Source organism: Nicotiana tabacum, chromosome 9 (assembly GCF_000715075.1).
Source record: "Nicotiana tabacum cultivar K326 chromosome 9, ASM71507v2, whole genome shotgun sequence".
In the NCBI taxonomy this organism is placed as follows: Eukaryota; Viridiplantae; Streptophyta; class Magnoliopsida; order Solanales; family Solanaceae; genus Nicotiana; species Nicotiana tabacum.
Genome location: NC_134088.1, coordinates 68,880,054 through 68,896,069, shown reverse-complemented (window position 1 = coordinate 68,896,069; position 16,016 = coordinate 68,880,054). Strand labels below are relative to the sequence as shown.

General features: G+C 41.4%; 1 protein-coding gene across 1 annotated transcript; it reads left to right on the top strand.

The window, feature by feature from the left end:
• Positions 1-12,129: 12,129 nt before the first annotated feature.
• Positions 12,130-15,166, top strand: LOC142163943 (uncharacterized). The gene is made up of 5 exons (XM_075221099.1): positions 12,130-12,304; positions 12,370-12,443; positions 12,991-13,241; positions 13,773-14,054; positions 14,623-15,166. The coding sequence occupies exons 1-5, from the start codon at positions 12,130-12,132 to the stop codon at positions 15,164-15,166; spliced, it is 1,326 nt and encodes a 441-aa protein (XP_075077200.1).
• The last annotated feature ends 850 nt before the right edge of the window (positions 15,167-16,016 follow it).

Here is a 16,016-nt window from a genome sequence, read left to right as displayed (position 1 = left end):
GGTCGTTCGCCTCGGCACAATTTTGTATCACACTCTCATGGGAGCAGGCCGTTCACCTAGACAATATAATAGATGTATCTCTGGTTCGTGTCGTTCGACCCTCAGCAGTGCACATATTATGATGGGATCGTTCCATACGCCTCGGCATTTCTATAAAATACTCTTATGAAATCGTGCATAATATTTGACAAGAAGCCAGTGTATCTGTGAGTTTTCTTGATTTGAACTTTGACGACCTATCTAGTGTGGTCCATTATATATAGACTCTGATTGAGGAGGTAACTGCTTAGTGAGAGCTTGAGTTTACCGTTCAGAGGAGGATTGTACATCGTATTTATATTTGTTCATACCGTTTATCTGCTTTGCCTCATATTTATTTACTTCTTATTGTACCTGTCTTATTGGACCACTAGTAAGTGTCAATGTCGACCCCTCATCACTACTTCTCTGGGGTTAGGCTAGATACTTACTGGGTACGCGTTGATTTACGTACTCATGCTACACTTTCTGCACTTATAGAGCATGTATATATATCTTTCTCGTGGTCCTCTGGGAACAGAGGCGCGGCATTTGCTGGGACTTTACGGTGAGCAGCATTCCATGTTATGATCCGTAACATACAGAGTCTCCATCAGAGTTATTTACATTCTCCTGTCTGACTTGTATTCCAGACAGATGTTGTATTTTATTATATTTCCTAGTTAATGCTCATGCACTTGCCACACGGATTTTGGGGGTTCCTACTGGTTGTTTGTTATTGTAGTTCACTTAATTATTATTATTTTACCCTGTAAATCCTATTTTATACTATTTATATTAATGGAGATTATGATTTCAAAAGTGATAAAATGAGTAATTAAGTTGATCAATCAATGTTAGCTTGCCGAACGGCGACGTTAGGCACCATCACGACCTTTAGTCGATTTTGGGTTGTGACATTCATACCATGTTCTTCGTCTTCAAAACTTCGTGTTTATTTCTCAAATTTTCAAACTCTCTCCCACATGATAATGGAAAAACATCGAAAATCATTCCTCAACTAGTTGCCTCTTCATCTTCTCAGTCGTCCGCTGGTACAGAAGCGGCCGCCCATGATTTGGTGGCCCTCGAAGCGGCTTCCCCTGTTGCGGATGCTAACGAACTGGCCTTCAAGCCTCCTTTGTCAACTTTTATCCGCGGGGGGTGCTCAATTACAAACGATTTTAAGGTCGAGAAGCCTTTGTGCAAACAAGACCGAGGTGAAGGAGTCTCGAGATACGTATGTTCCATGACCGAGGACGTTCTTCCCATAGTTCGTAAGGACTGCAATTGGGAAGGCAAGGATGTAGTAGTCCCCGGGCCCGATGACGCCGTTACTACCAACGTGGAAGGGTACTTAAGTGTTTACACATATCCCTTCACGTTGGGTCCGGTGGACCCGATCGTCCTGGAATTTTGCAAGACGTACGAAGTATGATTTGGGCAAATCCATCCATAAATGTGGGGGATCGTGAATCTCCTCCATTACTTCGTGAACAAGACTGAATCTCATCGGTTCACGATCGACCACCTGCTTTGATTATACAGTCTCTGGATGTTGAGATGGGGGCTGATCAAACTTACACGTCGAGCTAGCAAGGCCCCCTTCTCTAGTATCAATGAAGACCGAGACCGTGGCTTGTAGGGATGCTTTGTCCGAGTGAAGACCAAGGATTTGATCCCCCCTGAATACATGCCATTCCCTAAGAAATGGAATGTGTCTCATAAGTGCAACTCCTTCATCAAAATTTCTTCTTCTTTTATTTCGATCTTCTCATTCACGTTACTAGCTGTGCAGTTGTTGCCCAAGTTCTGAATGCGGTCCCCCGGTTAAAGGAGTGGATCGGGGGCATCTGTACTCAGATATCCTACTTCAAACGCACAAGGCGCGGACTCTCAAAGGGCCGATGGGAAGCACGTTCTCATGGTAAGGTCTCTTTCCGAATATCCAACGTTATCTCTCCACCTTATATTATACTAACCCCTCTTCCTTATTTATCATTGTGGGTTTGCCTAAGACCACCGAACTTAGGTCTTCGGAAGGAGACGAAGATGGGCCCCCGCCCGTTGATCCCTTTGTCCCTTCCACGGAGGGAAAAAAAGAAGAGAAAATAAAAACCCTTGGGCTCCCCGAGGAGGGGCTCCAGTTCTCGGGTGCCTGCCTCCGACTCGCTCCTCCAGTTTAGGGATGAGCCGGAGGATTAATCTATTTTTGTAGCGCATGAGATGACCTATCCCGTGGATTAGGATACGTTCGAGGGTGAGACTCGCGAGGTCGAACCTCCTCCAACTCAGAAAGTCGACGTGGATCCTCGGGGTGAAACTTGCCACGATGCCGGTTCTGCACCAAAGGAAGTACCCGGCATAATTGAGATCTCGGGGATGCCCTCCTACACCGAGTCTATGCTTGAGAAGGCCTAAGCAAGGAAGGAGAAATATAACGAAGGGGCTCATTGCGTGGATGATCCCTTTCGTTCCTTTTTTGACGGTGTGGACTCGTCCGCCTTGGAAGATTTTTCTGGGTTGGGCGACCCGAAAGTGTTGAGAAGTATCCCTCTTCAGAGGTCAGCGGGTTGAACTCGAGCCCAAAGTTAGTCAACCAGTTCCTTGTCCCGAGTGTGGATCCCGGTTGTAAGAGGTCGATAATCATCACTATCCCGGAGGATGCCCAGGTTCTTTCTGCTCCCGTGGAGTAGCAAGCTACCTCTGATGCCTGGTAACCGAAGAATAGCATGCAAAAATGAATAAGGTAGATGTGATGTGTCTGTTCAATGAAGTGCAGCAGGCACTGAATCGGGTAAGGCATCATTATGCTTTTTTGAACTTTGACTTAGTTTTTGATATTCCTCATGTTTTCTTCTTTTACCCTTTTTCCAGGCCTCGGTACTTCATCATGAAAGATTTCCTCGGTACCGGGCTGAGGTTAACCAGCTTGAGCTTGAGGTCAAGGAGCTTTACGAGAAAAGAGATATGTATAAGCTTCTCAGCGAGCAACATGAATGGGCCATCAAGTACCTTCAGGCCGGGCTGGATGAGGCTTAGAGGGAATCTTCGAAGCTGAGGCGGGAACATGCCGATCTGGTCGAAAAGGTAAAGGTTTTTGAAGTAAGAAATGAAGAGTTAGCCATGGCGACTAATGACCAACCCTGGCAGGTTTAGCAGAAGATTGCCCGGATCGGCCAAATTCGAGCTGAAATGAATGAGGTCCAAGCCATGGCCGATGGTTGGAAGAGAAAAATGGACCGACTAGCTTCGGAGAAGGAAATTGCATAGGCACAGCTGGCATCGGTAGAGGTTCAAATTCGGGTGGCGAAAGAAATAGCCGACAAGTGGTCCCAGTTGAATGATGAACTCCGATCGCAATTCAGTTCGGCTCTGGCAGAGCGGGACGCCTTCGGTAAGGGATGTGAAGCTATAAAGTCTCAGTTACGCACAACCTCCATCGATGTTGAAGAGATGGTGGCCCAGTATAGGGCTAATGTCGAAGCAGTCGAGGCTCGCCTGAAGACTACTACTGAGTACCTGAGGCGGCTATCCCTGAGGGAGACCCTCGAAGAGATCCATGGCCTAGGCTTTGACCTATCGCCCGAGATCGATGAGGCGAAGAGACTTGAGGTCGAGGCCAAGAAGCTGGATGAACCCAAAGATGAAGGAAGCTCTGAAGGCTCTGAAGAACCTGAAGGCCCCGATGGCTCTAGTGACGAGGCAGATTCTGGTGAAGATCAGGCGTAGATGCCTTAGGATCTTTTGTCTTTGTTTTTGTATCTTGTACATTTATTTTGTTGAGGCCATTTTCATTGGCCTTTGTAAAGACATTCCGAAATGTATATAAAGTTTTTTCCCTTTTGGCAATTTTCATGTCTATTATCTTTAGAATCTTTTTTACAATTGCAAAGATTTGAAATGCCTTAGCACGGAATCAAATATAGTAATAAGTCATTTTTTGGAGGCCCGAACAAGACTTTTGCCCGATGCAAGTTTTGCTTGAAACTTATGGGGCTCGGAATGACCGGAATCTTTCCCCAAGATGATTGATTAAATGTTTTTAGACTATATCTTTGTCGAGGGTAACCTTTGGACAGGTTTGGAATTTTGTTGAAGGCCTTATATTTTGATTACGGGCTTCGTACATCTCCAAACAGTTTTTAGGGCGGCAGTAGCCTTTTAGGTTTGGGCACTGCCTACTAGCTCTTATTCCTTCGTATTTCGATAACCCGAGCCTCCCGAACTTATCTCAGATGACAGACCCCGAGTGGGGGAACCCTTTGGGCTCGGATAAAGGTGGCCCTTGGGCTCGATAGTTGCTGGTTAAGAATAGCCCTTATGCTCAATTATTTTAAGAAGCAAAAAATGTTTGTTAACAAGGTAGAAACTTTCTTTAATTTCTACATGTAACGTATAAGATTGTAATTGTGTAGAAGCTCTTATTATGGCCGAGGTGACCTACGCGAGAATGGTTCATTTGATCGTTTTGCCCTTACAATAAATCCTAACCACCGAGCCTAGACTATTTGAGCACAGAGTTTCCTTCCTTGCTAAAAATGTTGTCCCGAGGGTGATGGACCCCAGTATTCGAGGTCGATCTTTGAGTGAACTCGGATACTGTTGATGCGACCATAGACTATGATTTAAAACCGATCTTCGACTCTAAGTTAGCACGATTTATGGTTGGATGGTTAAAAATCTTGTCGTAAAACCCATTTGTGACAAAACTGGTTCAAGGGAAAAAGAGTGCAATGCGTGCTTTCAGACCTAACAGCTACATTCTCCTTTGGTTGTCGCCTGCAGGTATTAGCCCAATTCGTACAAAAAAAATGAATGAGGTCATTCCTTAGCAGTAGTATCATTTTATGTGGGTCACGTTCTAGTTGTTTGGTAGTTGTGCACCATTTCTTGCTTCGAGTTTATACGAACCTTTACCGGTAATCCCGATGACTCGATATGGACCTAGGGACTCTATAATCATCATCCTCGCATGTCTCCTGCTTCTCTGGTTCGGTCGGGGCTGGTGTCGGTGATTACTATTTGGTTTCTTTCTTCGTAACCAAACTCGGGTCCTTTGATGCAGAGAGTATGTATATCGGGGTCACCTCATCGACCGCGAACATTACTTTTGCAGGAGGCTGTTCTCCGTAAACTATCTTGATCCCTCCCAATGTGGGGAATTTTAATGCCTGGTGTAGTTTCGAGGGTACTTCCCTCATGCTGTGAATCCATAGTCTTCCGAATAGAGCATTGTATCTCATATCTCCTTCGATCACATAGAACTTTGTTTCCTGAATGGTTTTGTTGGTGTTTACCGGTAGGGTTATCTCCCCTTTAGTAGTTTCGCATGCCATGTTAAATCCATTTAAAAATTTGTCTGTAGGAACTATTCGGTCTTGTAGACCCAGCTGTTCCACGACCCTTGATCTGATGATATTGGTCGAGATACCTGGATCAATTAACACACGCTTAACTCGAGATTTATTTATGAGTACAAATATTACCAATGCATCATTATGTGGTTGCACGATGCCTTCAGCATCCTCGTCGTTCAAAGATACGGTTCCCTCTCGTATATAATCTCGAGTCCGTTTTTCCCTTATAATGGACACCTTAGTGCACTTTAGCATCGGCCCTTGGGGGATGTCAACTCCACCAATGATCATGTTAATGACGTGCTGAGGTTCCTCTTGCTCGGTCTGCTTGTTAGAGTCTCAATTCCTGAAGTGATTTTTGGCTTGATCAATCAGAAATTCTTGGAGGTGTCCGTTATTGAATAATCGGGCTACTTCTTCTTTTAATTGTCGGCAGTCTTCGGTTCTATGGCCGTGAGTGCCAAGATACTTACACATTAGGTTGGGGTCTCTTTCGTCGAGATTGGATCACAATGGTCGAGGCCATTTGGTATCTTTGATGCATCCGATGGCGTATACGATGTTAGCAGCATCGACACTGAAGTCATATTCTGATAGTCTTGCTGCCTCCAGGGCCCCGAGTGGCCTGTCAAAACCATTCTTACTCATGAGTCCCTGACTATTGTGGCCTCGATCGTTCCTTCTTTCACTCCTTGCAAGGTTGCGTCCGGGCCCATTACCCCTTCGATCTCTATTGTATGGTTGATACCGATCTCTGTTCGATCTTGGTTCATGATCGATGGCTCTTTTGGATCTATCTCTAGTTCTGACGAGATAAACGGATCCGGAAGGGGCCCCAAGCTGATCGTCTTCAACCCTAATGTTTGATTGGTACCGGTTATGGATGTCGGTCCAAGTTATCATCGGGTATTCTATCAAAGTTTGTTTCAATTACTGTGAAGCCAATGAACTTTGGGGGTTGAGTCCTTGGGTGAATTCCTCGCAGATCCATCCATTCCATTTGAAACCTCGACACGAATTCCCTGAGCATCTCGTTATCTCTTCCCTTTACTTTGAAAAGGTCTGACTTCCTTTTCTCAACATTGATGGCCCCTGTGTGCGCTTTTACAAAGGCATTTACAAGCATAGCAAATGAGTCAATGGAATTAAAGGGGTAAGTTGTCAAGGTCTTCCAAGTCATTCCCCTTGACAAGGTCTCTCCGAACCTTTTCAGCAGAACGGATTCGATTTCATCATCTTCCAAGTCATTCCCCTTGATAGCGCACGTGTAGGAGGTCACATGTTTATTTGGATCAGTTGTTCCATTATACTTCGGAATTTCGGGCATACGGAACTTCTTTGGGATCGGCTTCGGAGCTGCGCTTGGAGGGAAAGGATTTTGGACAAATTTCTTGGAGTCCAGGCCCTTCAGTATCGGTGGTGCTCCTGGGATTAGATCGACCCTGGAGTTATAGGTCTCCATTTTTTTGTCATTGGCTTCGATTTTATTTTCTCCTGATTCCACCCATTTTGTCAATTCCTCAAGCATCTTTATTATCTCGCGGTTGGTTCTGGGTTTAGCTTCACCCAGCCTTTCTGTGGCCGGTTCATTTCTGCGGGCATTTTTTCAGGATGGTTCGGGCTCAACTATACTAGGGGCACGACTTTTGTTCTGCAACTAGGCTATTGCTGCCTGTTGAGCCTGTAATATTTCGAAGATCACCCCCAAGTTGATCACATCACCATGTGTACTCCGGGCTATCGATCGAGCTCCCCCACGAATGTTGTTTTCAAGGTTAGTAGGCAAATTTGCTTCGATAGCCATGTGTGAGTTAGCATTGATCGGATCTGCGACTGGGACTCTGTTGGGGTCAACAAGGGGGCACCACGTTATTGTTCTCGCCATGGTGGCTGGACTCAGCATCAACATTCAAATGGGCAGATTGGGAGTTTGACATTTTTAATTTGACCTGAAATTAGAAACTCAAAGAACAGATGTAAAATAGAGTGCGTTATGAAAATTTGTATAAAATTACAACTATTATCCTTAGCCCCACGGTAGGTGCCAAACTGTTTACCCTAAACAATGGATAGCAATTGAATTTATATGTGATTTTAAAGATATGCGGATTAATTCAATACAAATGTTAAATATCGTTAGATTAAACAGATAAAGGACGTAATAAATTGCCAAACCAATTAAGGAGAGTGATCCCAGACTCAGTAATAGCTTAATGAATCGGATACATTACGGTCACGCTCCTACTCCGTTTGGCTCACCGAGGAGTCGAGTCATGCAGCGGGCCCGGGTTTACCCGCGTACAGTATGATGAGAAAGTCAAAAGATAAACGAAGTGAAAATTTTGGCCGCTTGTCAAAATAGTTTTAAAATTTTCACTTTCATGCTGCAAGATCTCTGAAAAGTGTTGTCTTGTCCAAACTGTTATTTCTATTTCCTAAAATAATTCTCAATCTTTGGAATTTTATAAAATTGTACTATTTCATTTAAAGTACTCAAATTTTAAAGAAAAATTAATTCAGAACTAGTAAAAAATGAGGCAATCATAATTGTGGGGCCTAAGGCCTTTGCTTTAGTTGTTTTATGCTAGAGTCGGCCCTGATTTCAATCACAATCTACCCTTGAGAAAACTGATGCATAGTTCTTCCGTGCCTCTATGTCTGGCTCATGTCCTTCCACCTTTGTCTTGGCAAAACATAAGCTAAGCTCTCCTATAACACATCAACATGCCAAATATATATACTTAAAAACTAAGGGGTCGTTTGGTAGGGTGTATAAGAATAGTATTAAATAAGGTGTATTAGTAATGTTAGAATTAGTAATGCTGGGATAACGGGATTATTTCTTATCGACAGTTTGGTTTGGTGTATTAAAAATAACATGCATTGCACAATATTTTTTTAAAATTATTTATTTACAAAAATACCTTCCAAAAATATTGGAAAGAATTTGTATTAGATTTTGAAAGGGTGGTTCTATCATTATATATGCTTATCCATGTATTAAAAATTACACTGTTGCTAATGCCATGGCTTGTACGTTTACGAACATTATTTAATAGGGTATATAACTAATACATGTATTAGTTATACATAGGTTGAAAACATAACAAAATAAGTGATTAATATTACTAAAGCTAATACATGTATTATTTTTTCTAATATATCCTACCAAATGACCCCTAAGAACGGAACACTACGAATTTGTTTTTTTACTGTTTACATAAATAACCTGTAAGATTCACTATTTGCTTTTTAGTTGGTATACATAGATAATACACTAATTATACTTGGTTATGCACATATTATATGTGGATTATATATATATATATATATATGCCATCTATTTTTAATTTAAGCTATTGGGTGGACTATTAATTAGGTTAATTCTTCAAAAATGTACTTATTTATTGCTTACATCAGACTATTTTTTTATCAAAAAACTATAGTTTATTCTCTTGTACTCTTACCTCAAATTATGACTTGACAATAGTTGACGAATGTATTTATTTGAAAATATCTGTCACGACCCAAACTCCAACCGGAAACTTTGCTTGTGTTACACCCCACACTTTTTTCCTCACATTAAGTTGGGAATTCATGTGGCCTGTAAGCGCAACCAAACGGCCGACAACACATTATGAGGATAAGGGTGTGATTATGCTTCATTAGGCTCGCGCCAGCTGTCCCACTGGGTGCAGTGGTCGGGGCGGGGCAACCCGTTTGATGTGTGGGGCAGTTGAGTTTATAGACGTGATATAAAAGCATTACAGATTTCCTCTTTTTCATTTTACGCCATATCATCAGCTGTAGCTCACCCAAAACACTCTCAAGCCCCCTCTAAGAACTCTCAAGCGATCCAAGGCTAAATCAGAGGGGTGAATCTGGTGAAATTTAACGGAAAGATCTCGCGATCATTTTTTTGTTATCCTTCGTCGTGTTGTGCTAATTTTGGAAGCTCCTTTGAAGTGGGAAATTATTGTCAAAGGAAGTGTAAGAACCCAGTAAGCATAGTTAGTCTCTTTAAAAAAGTATGTAAGGTAACTTTCTTTTATTGGCATGTTTTGATATAAGTATTCCCTTCTAAATAATTCTTCTGTTGTAAGACTGAGTTTTCAAAGCCCTTGATAATGATGCTCACGTTCTTATACATTCTTTACTGGTGTCATTTTCTTTCAAGTTCAAGGTGTTCCTAGTTGGTATCGGGAGGTTGTGAAATGTAATTCATTTTGAGTCTAATCTTGATATCTCTTAAAATTTATCTTGCATTGCACTTGTATATATATATATATATATATATATATATATATATATATATATATATAGTCGGCCGGGTACGGCACCTATTATGCAACTACTAATTAGTTGGTTTTGAGAAGACAAAATGTGAAGTATTTATCGAGCCCTTGTGTAGCCAAGTACGACCGAGTCCTTTATGAGGCCGGGTACAGAATGATGTGATATGTGATATTACCGAGTCCGCTGGAGACCAGGTACACCCAGTTCTCCTGAGGCCGAGTACTTTTAAGGCTGGGTTTGTCGAGTCCTATTGAGGCCGAGTACAACCGAGACCTTATGAGGTCAGGTACGATATGATATGATATATCCCAAAGAGTGGTTGAACATGATATGAGATGGCATGCCCCAAGAAGTTGGTTGAATAATATTATATTATACCAAATGCATAGCCCCTATGAGTGGATTAATTTTTACAAAACTTGCATCCATTTATGATTCATGGTATTCATGCATTTACCATAGTGTACGTCCCCATTGGCATGTCTTTAGTATTCAGGTTGAATTTGTACTCATAGCTCTTAAGTAGTTCTTTTGGATTATATATATTATCCACCTTACATACTCAGTACATCTTTCGTACTGACGCCCTATTCTTCTAGGGGCTATGTTCATGCCCACATGTACAGATATACCTGGTGACGTCCCTCCTCAGTAGGGTGCTCGTTTTAATTGTTGGTTTCCTCACTCCACTTATCTGGAGTAGCTATACAAAAGTCAATAGGTACAAAAATATATGTTTATGTTGTTTTGGGTACGGTGGGGCCCTGTTCCGGCCAAGTTATGTATCATGATACTCTTAGAGGCTTATAGAGTAGTGTTCAGATGTATGTAAATATTGTTATGATTCTGTTAGCAATAGTGGTGTATATATAAAATGTTAAAGTTTATTTCACAATCACTTGTGACCTTTTTAAATTTTGGTATTACATTTGGAGGCCTTGTTGGCTCAGATTTCATGTTGAAGGGTCTAAGTATGGACGTGAGTTTGCACAGGCCTTCGGGCATCGTGTGGTGGTCGCACCTCCCCAAGTTTGGGTGTGAAAAACTTGGTAATAGAGAAGGTTTATCCTAGGAAATCTGCAAGTCGTATCTAGTAGAGTCTTTGTTTATGGGTAATATCGTGCACCATACTAATAAATAGGAGGTCACAGGATATCTAGAATGGATACTCTAGATCGTACGATAGAGCTGAGTCATAAATATTTACTTCCAATCTACACCTTGTCTATGTCTATAGTGATGCCTACTACGAGACATCAGGTGGTTGTTTAGAGACTAGATGAAGAGGCAAGGGGAAGGTACCATTCGGGTGCCACCTTCCCATATGGATCAACCTGAGTCTCATAATAAGGCTGATACTCAGGTTTCAGAGACAGCGCCACTACCCCCGGAAGGGCATGGAGAAACTAACATACCCACTGATTCCTCCCCTGGTTGCTCCTGACCAGGATTTAAATATGAGAAGTGTGGTGCAATTGTTGACTCAGTTAGTAGCCTTTCAAGTCTAGCGTTAGATTCTGGGTACCTCAAATAGAACAGTCAATATGAGAGTTTGAGATTTCATTAACCTAGACCCCCCAGTATCCACTGGAAGAGATTCAAATGTAGATCCCCATAATTTTCTAGATCAGATGCAGCGGACTTTACGAGTTAGGCATGCCACTGATACTGAGTCTATAGAGATTGCTTCTTATAGATTATGGGATGTTGTTGTGACTTGGTATGAAACTTGGGAACAGTCTAGGGGACCTCTTGCTCCACCAGTAGGATATAGGGAGTTTTCTGACATATTTATGCAGCATTATTTGCTTGTTGAGCTCCGTCGAACCAGGCAAGATAGATTCTTACGGTTGGAGCAAGATAATATGTGTGTTCGAGAATATAGTATGCAATTTAACTCTTTGTCTAAGTATGCCCCTTTGGTTGTGGCCTAAATGAGTGATAGGGTACATCGATTTATGGATAGTCTGGGACCACATTTGATTAATAAATGTGCCACTGCTTCTCTAAATCTGAATATGGATATTGCTCATATTCAAGCCTATGCATAGAACTTGGAGGATCGAAAGAGGCAGTAGCAAGCCGCTCGAGAGCATGATCAGAGCCAGCATAAGAGAGCCATTTCCACAGGTTATATGGGAGAATCTCGAGGTGGGTTTAGACCTACGTTTCCTCAGCATCCATCTTATCTGGTGGCTAATGCACCATCACAGTCCCATGGCTAGTATCATGACCGGATTACTTATTCCATTCAGGGTCAAAATCCCCAAAGACAAAGCTCACAGTATAGTAGATATTCTAGCAAGATGAGACCCCCGGTACCATATTGTGGCCGATGTGGTAAGACTCATTTGGGAAAATATCTCCAAGGTTCAAATTTATGTTATTTGTGTGGAAAACTAGTCACATTATGCATTTTTGCCTGGTGAGAGGTGGGATCAGTATGATGCAACCAATGGGATCTGTAGCAGCTTCTTCTTCATTCGTATGCCCTCATGAGAAGGGCTTGAAAATATCATTTGGAAAAGGTAGAGGTAGAGGTGGAGCATATGGCCCAAGTGGAAAATATAATCACATATATTCATTGTCATGTCGACAGGACCTACAGTCATCATCGTATGTGGTTACAGGTAAACTATATGTGTTCTCCACTAATGTATATGCTTTGATAGACCCAGGTTCTACTTTGTCGTAGATAACTCTATTGTTGCTAGTAAATGTGGTAAAGAACCTGAATTGTTACATCGGTCCTTTGAAGTGTCTACACTCGTAGATGAGTCCGTGATAGTTAAATAGATATATTGAGGGTGTGATGGAATGATTTATGATCGTCACAGCTTTGCTTATTTGAACGAATTAAAGTCATTCGCTTTAATTTTCCAGGTGAGCTCGTCATCGAATGGAAGGGCAATATTACAGCACCTAAGGGAAAGTTTATTTCCTATCTTAAGGATCAGAAGATGATCTCAAAATAATGTATCTATTATTTGGTGCGAGTGTAGGACGTGAAGGAAAAGCCTCCAACCCTTCGATCGATTCCGGTTGTTAATGAATTTCTCAATGTATTCCCTAAAAAGCTTAGGGTATTCCTCCAAAGAAGAAGATCGAGTTTTCTATTGATGTGCTTCCAGATACGCAACTGATACCTAACCCTCCGTACCACATGGCCCCTGTTGGGTTAAAGGAATTGAAAGCTCAATTGAAAGATCTCCTAGATAAGGGCTTCATCCGATGTAGCACTTTCCCGTGTGGTGCCCCAGTGTTATTTGTTTGAAAGAAAGACAGTTCATTGAGGATGTGTATTGATTACTGACAGCTGAATAAGGTAACCATTAAGAACAAGTATCAACTTTCGAGGATCGACAATTTGCTTGATCAATTGCAAGGCACTAAGTACTTTTTGAAGATCGATCTCAGATTTAGGTATTATCAGTTAAGAATCAAGGAAGAAGATGTTCCGAAGACAGCCTTACTGACCAAATATGGCCATTACGAATTCCTTGTTATGTCTTTTGTCCTAACCAATGCACCAATGGATTTTATAGATCAGAATAATTGGATGTTCAAGTAATTTTTGGATATCTTTGTGATCGTATTTAAAGACTATATTTTGGTATATTCTCGATCAGAAGTTGAGCATGCAGAGCATTTGAGAACGACGCTCCGGGATCATAAGTTATGCGCTATGTTTTCCAAATGCGAGTTCTGGTTGAACTCAGTGGATTTTCTTAGGCATGTAGTATCGAATGAGGGCATTAAATTCGATAAATAAAATATCAAAGTAGTTAAGAACTGGCCAAATTCCACAACTCATATGGGGGTACGTAGTTTCTTGGGTTTATATGGATATTATCGAAGCTTTTTAGAGAATTTCTCTTCCATTGATGCCCCATTAACAAAGTTGACGCATAGGGTGGCTAAATTCCAGTGGAGCGATGCTTGTGAAAAGAGCTTCCAGGAATTAAATAGCAGATTAACCTCAACACATGTTTTAGATCTTCTTGAAGGCTTAGAGGGTTATCTTATATATTGTGATGCTTCTAGAGTAGGATTGGGTGTGTGGATGCAATGCGGTTAGGTTGTTTCTTATGCTTTTAGAGAACTAAGGAAACACGAGAAGAATTACCTGACTCATTACTTGGAGTTAGCGGATGTTATATTTGCTCTGAAAATATGGCGTCACTATCTGTATGGAGTTCATGTTGATGTATTTACAGATCACAGGAGTTTGCAATACATATTCAGGAAAAACGAATTGAATTTGAGACAGAGGAGGTGGCTCCAATTGTTGAAAAACTATGATGTTGATATTCTATACAACTATGGTAAGGAAAATGTTGTGGCTGATGCGTTAAATCGGAAATCAATGGGTAGTTTAAGGCATGTCGAGGTTGATAAATTGGAGATGACTAAAACCTTGTACCGATTGACTTGTACGATTGATTGATATCGGCAATACAAGAGCCGTAGTTCAGAATGTTGTTGAATCCTCGTTAATAGTTGAATTAAAAGCGCAACAATTCGACAATCCAATCTTGGTGAGAATAAAGGAAAGTATTCCCCTATAGAAGAAGCAATTGTTCGAGTTATCCAAGGATGGAGTCCTTAAATATAAGGGTTGGTTGTGTGTGCCCGAAGTCGGGGGACTCCAAGGACAAATTATGGTAAAGATTAACCAATCCCGATACTCTATACATTCGGGGTCAACCGAGAAGTATCATGATCTTTGACAGCGATACTATGGGAATGACATGAAAAGGAACATTGTCGAATACGTCGCTCAGTGTCCAAATTTCCAACAAATGAAGGCCGAACACCAGAAGCCAGGAGGATTGCTTCAGAATATGGAAATCTAGACCTGGAAAAGGAAGAAAATCAATGTGGGCTTTGTTACCGGATTACCATGTTCTCGCTGAAAGTTTAATTTCACATGGGTTATTATGGATAGACTCACCAAATTAGCTCATTTCCAACCTGTCAAGATCACTCTTTCAGCTGAAGATTATGCTAAGATATATATTAAGAAAATAGTTCAACTTCATAGAGTTCCAATTTCAATTATATGGGACAGAGGTGCCCAATTTACAGCTAACTTCTGGAGAACATTCCAAAAATGTTTGGGTACACAGATCAATCTTAGCACGGCTTTACATCTGCAGATAGATGGCCAGGGTGAGTGCACCTTTCGGACGCTCGAGAACATGTTACGGGCCTGTGTTTTAGACTTCAAAGGAAATTGGGAAGATCATCTACCTCTCATTGAGTTTTCTTACAACAATAATTACCATGCTAGCATTTGGATGGCCCCATATGAAGCCCTATACTTACGGAAGTACATATTCCCTATCGGTTGGTTTGAGGTTGGTGAAACAAAATTGTTAGGTCCTAATTTGGTACAACGGGCTGTAGAGAAGGTGAAACTGATTCAAGATCAATTATTGACCATCCAAAGCAGACAAAGTCCTACTCAAATAACCGGCGTTGAGATTTAAAATTCTTGGTAGGAAACTAGGTGTTCTTGAAGGTGTCACATATGAAAGGCGTGATAAGGTTTGGCAAGAAGGGAAAACTCAACCCTCATTATATTGGACAATATCGGGTTATCCAAAGAATCGATCAAGTAGCCTACAAGCTTGAGTTGCCCCAAAAACTAGGAGCAGTACACCCGGCATTCCATGTATCCATGCTTTGTAAGTGCTTAGGTGATCCATCTAGTTTTACTCCCATTGAAGATATCCATGTCACAGAGGACCTGTCTTATGAAGAAATTCTGGTGGCTATCCTAGATCGTCAAGTTCTTAAATTGCAAACCAAAGAGGTTGCTTCAGTTAATGTACTTTGAAGGAACAACAATGTAGAAGAAATAACATGAGAAGCTAAAGAAGATATGAAATCCATATACTTTTATTTGTTCTATACTGCAAGAGATAATGTTGAAACTACTATAGCAAGCACAACTCAAGATACCGCGGAGGATGATTAAGAAATTCTAAAAGATTGATTGCGATTCAACATTCGAGGACGAATGTTTCGAAGGGGGAGATGACGTTACATCACACATATTTCACCTTGCATTAAGTTAGGAATTCATGTGGCCTGTAAGCGCAACCAATCGGTCGACAAAACATTATGGGGACAAGGGTGTGATTATGCTTCATTAGACTTGCGCCAGCTATCACATCGAGTGCAGTGGTCGGGACGGGGCAAACTATTTGACATGTGGGGTGGTGGAGTTTCTAGACGTGATATAAAAATAGTATAGCTTTCTTCTTTTTCATTTTATGCGATATCATCAGTTGTAGCTCTCCCAAAACACTTTCAAGCCCTCTCTAAGAACTCTCA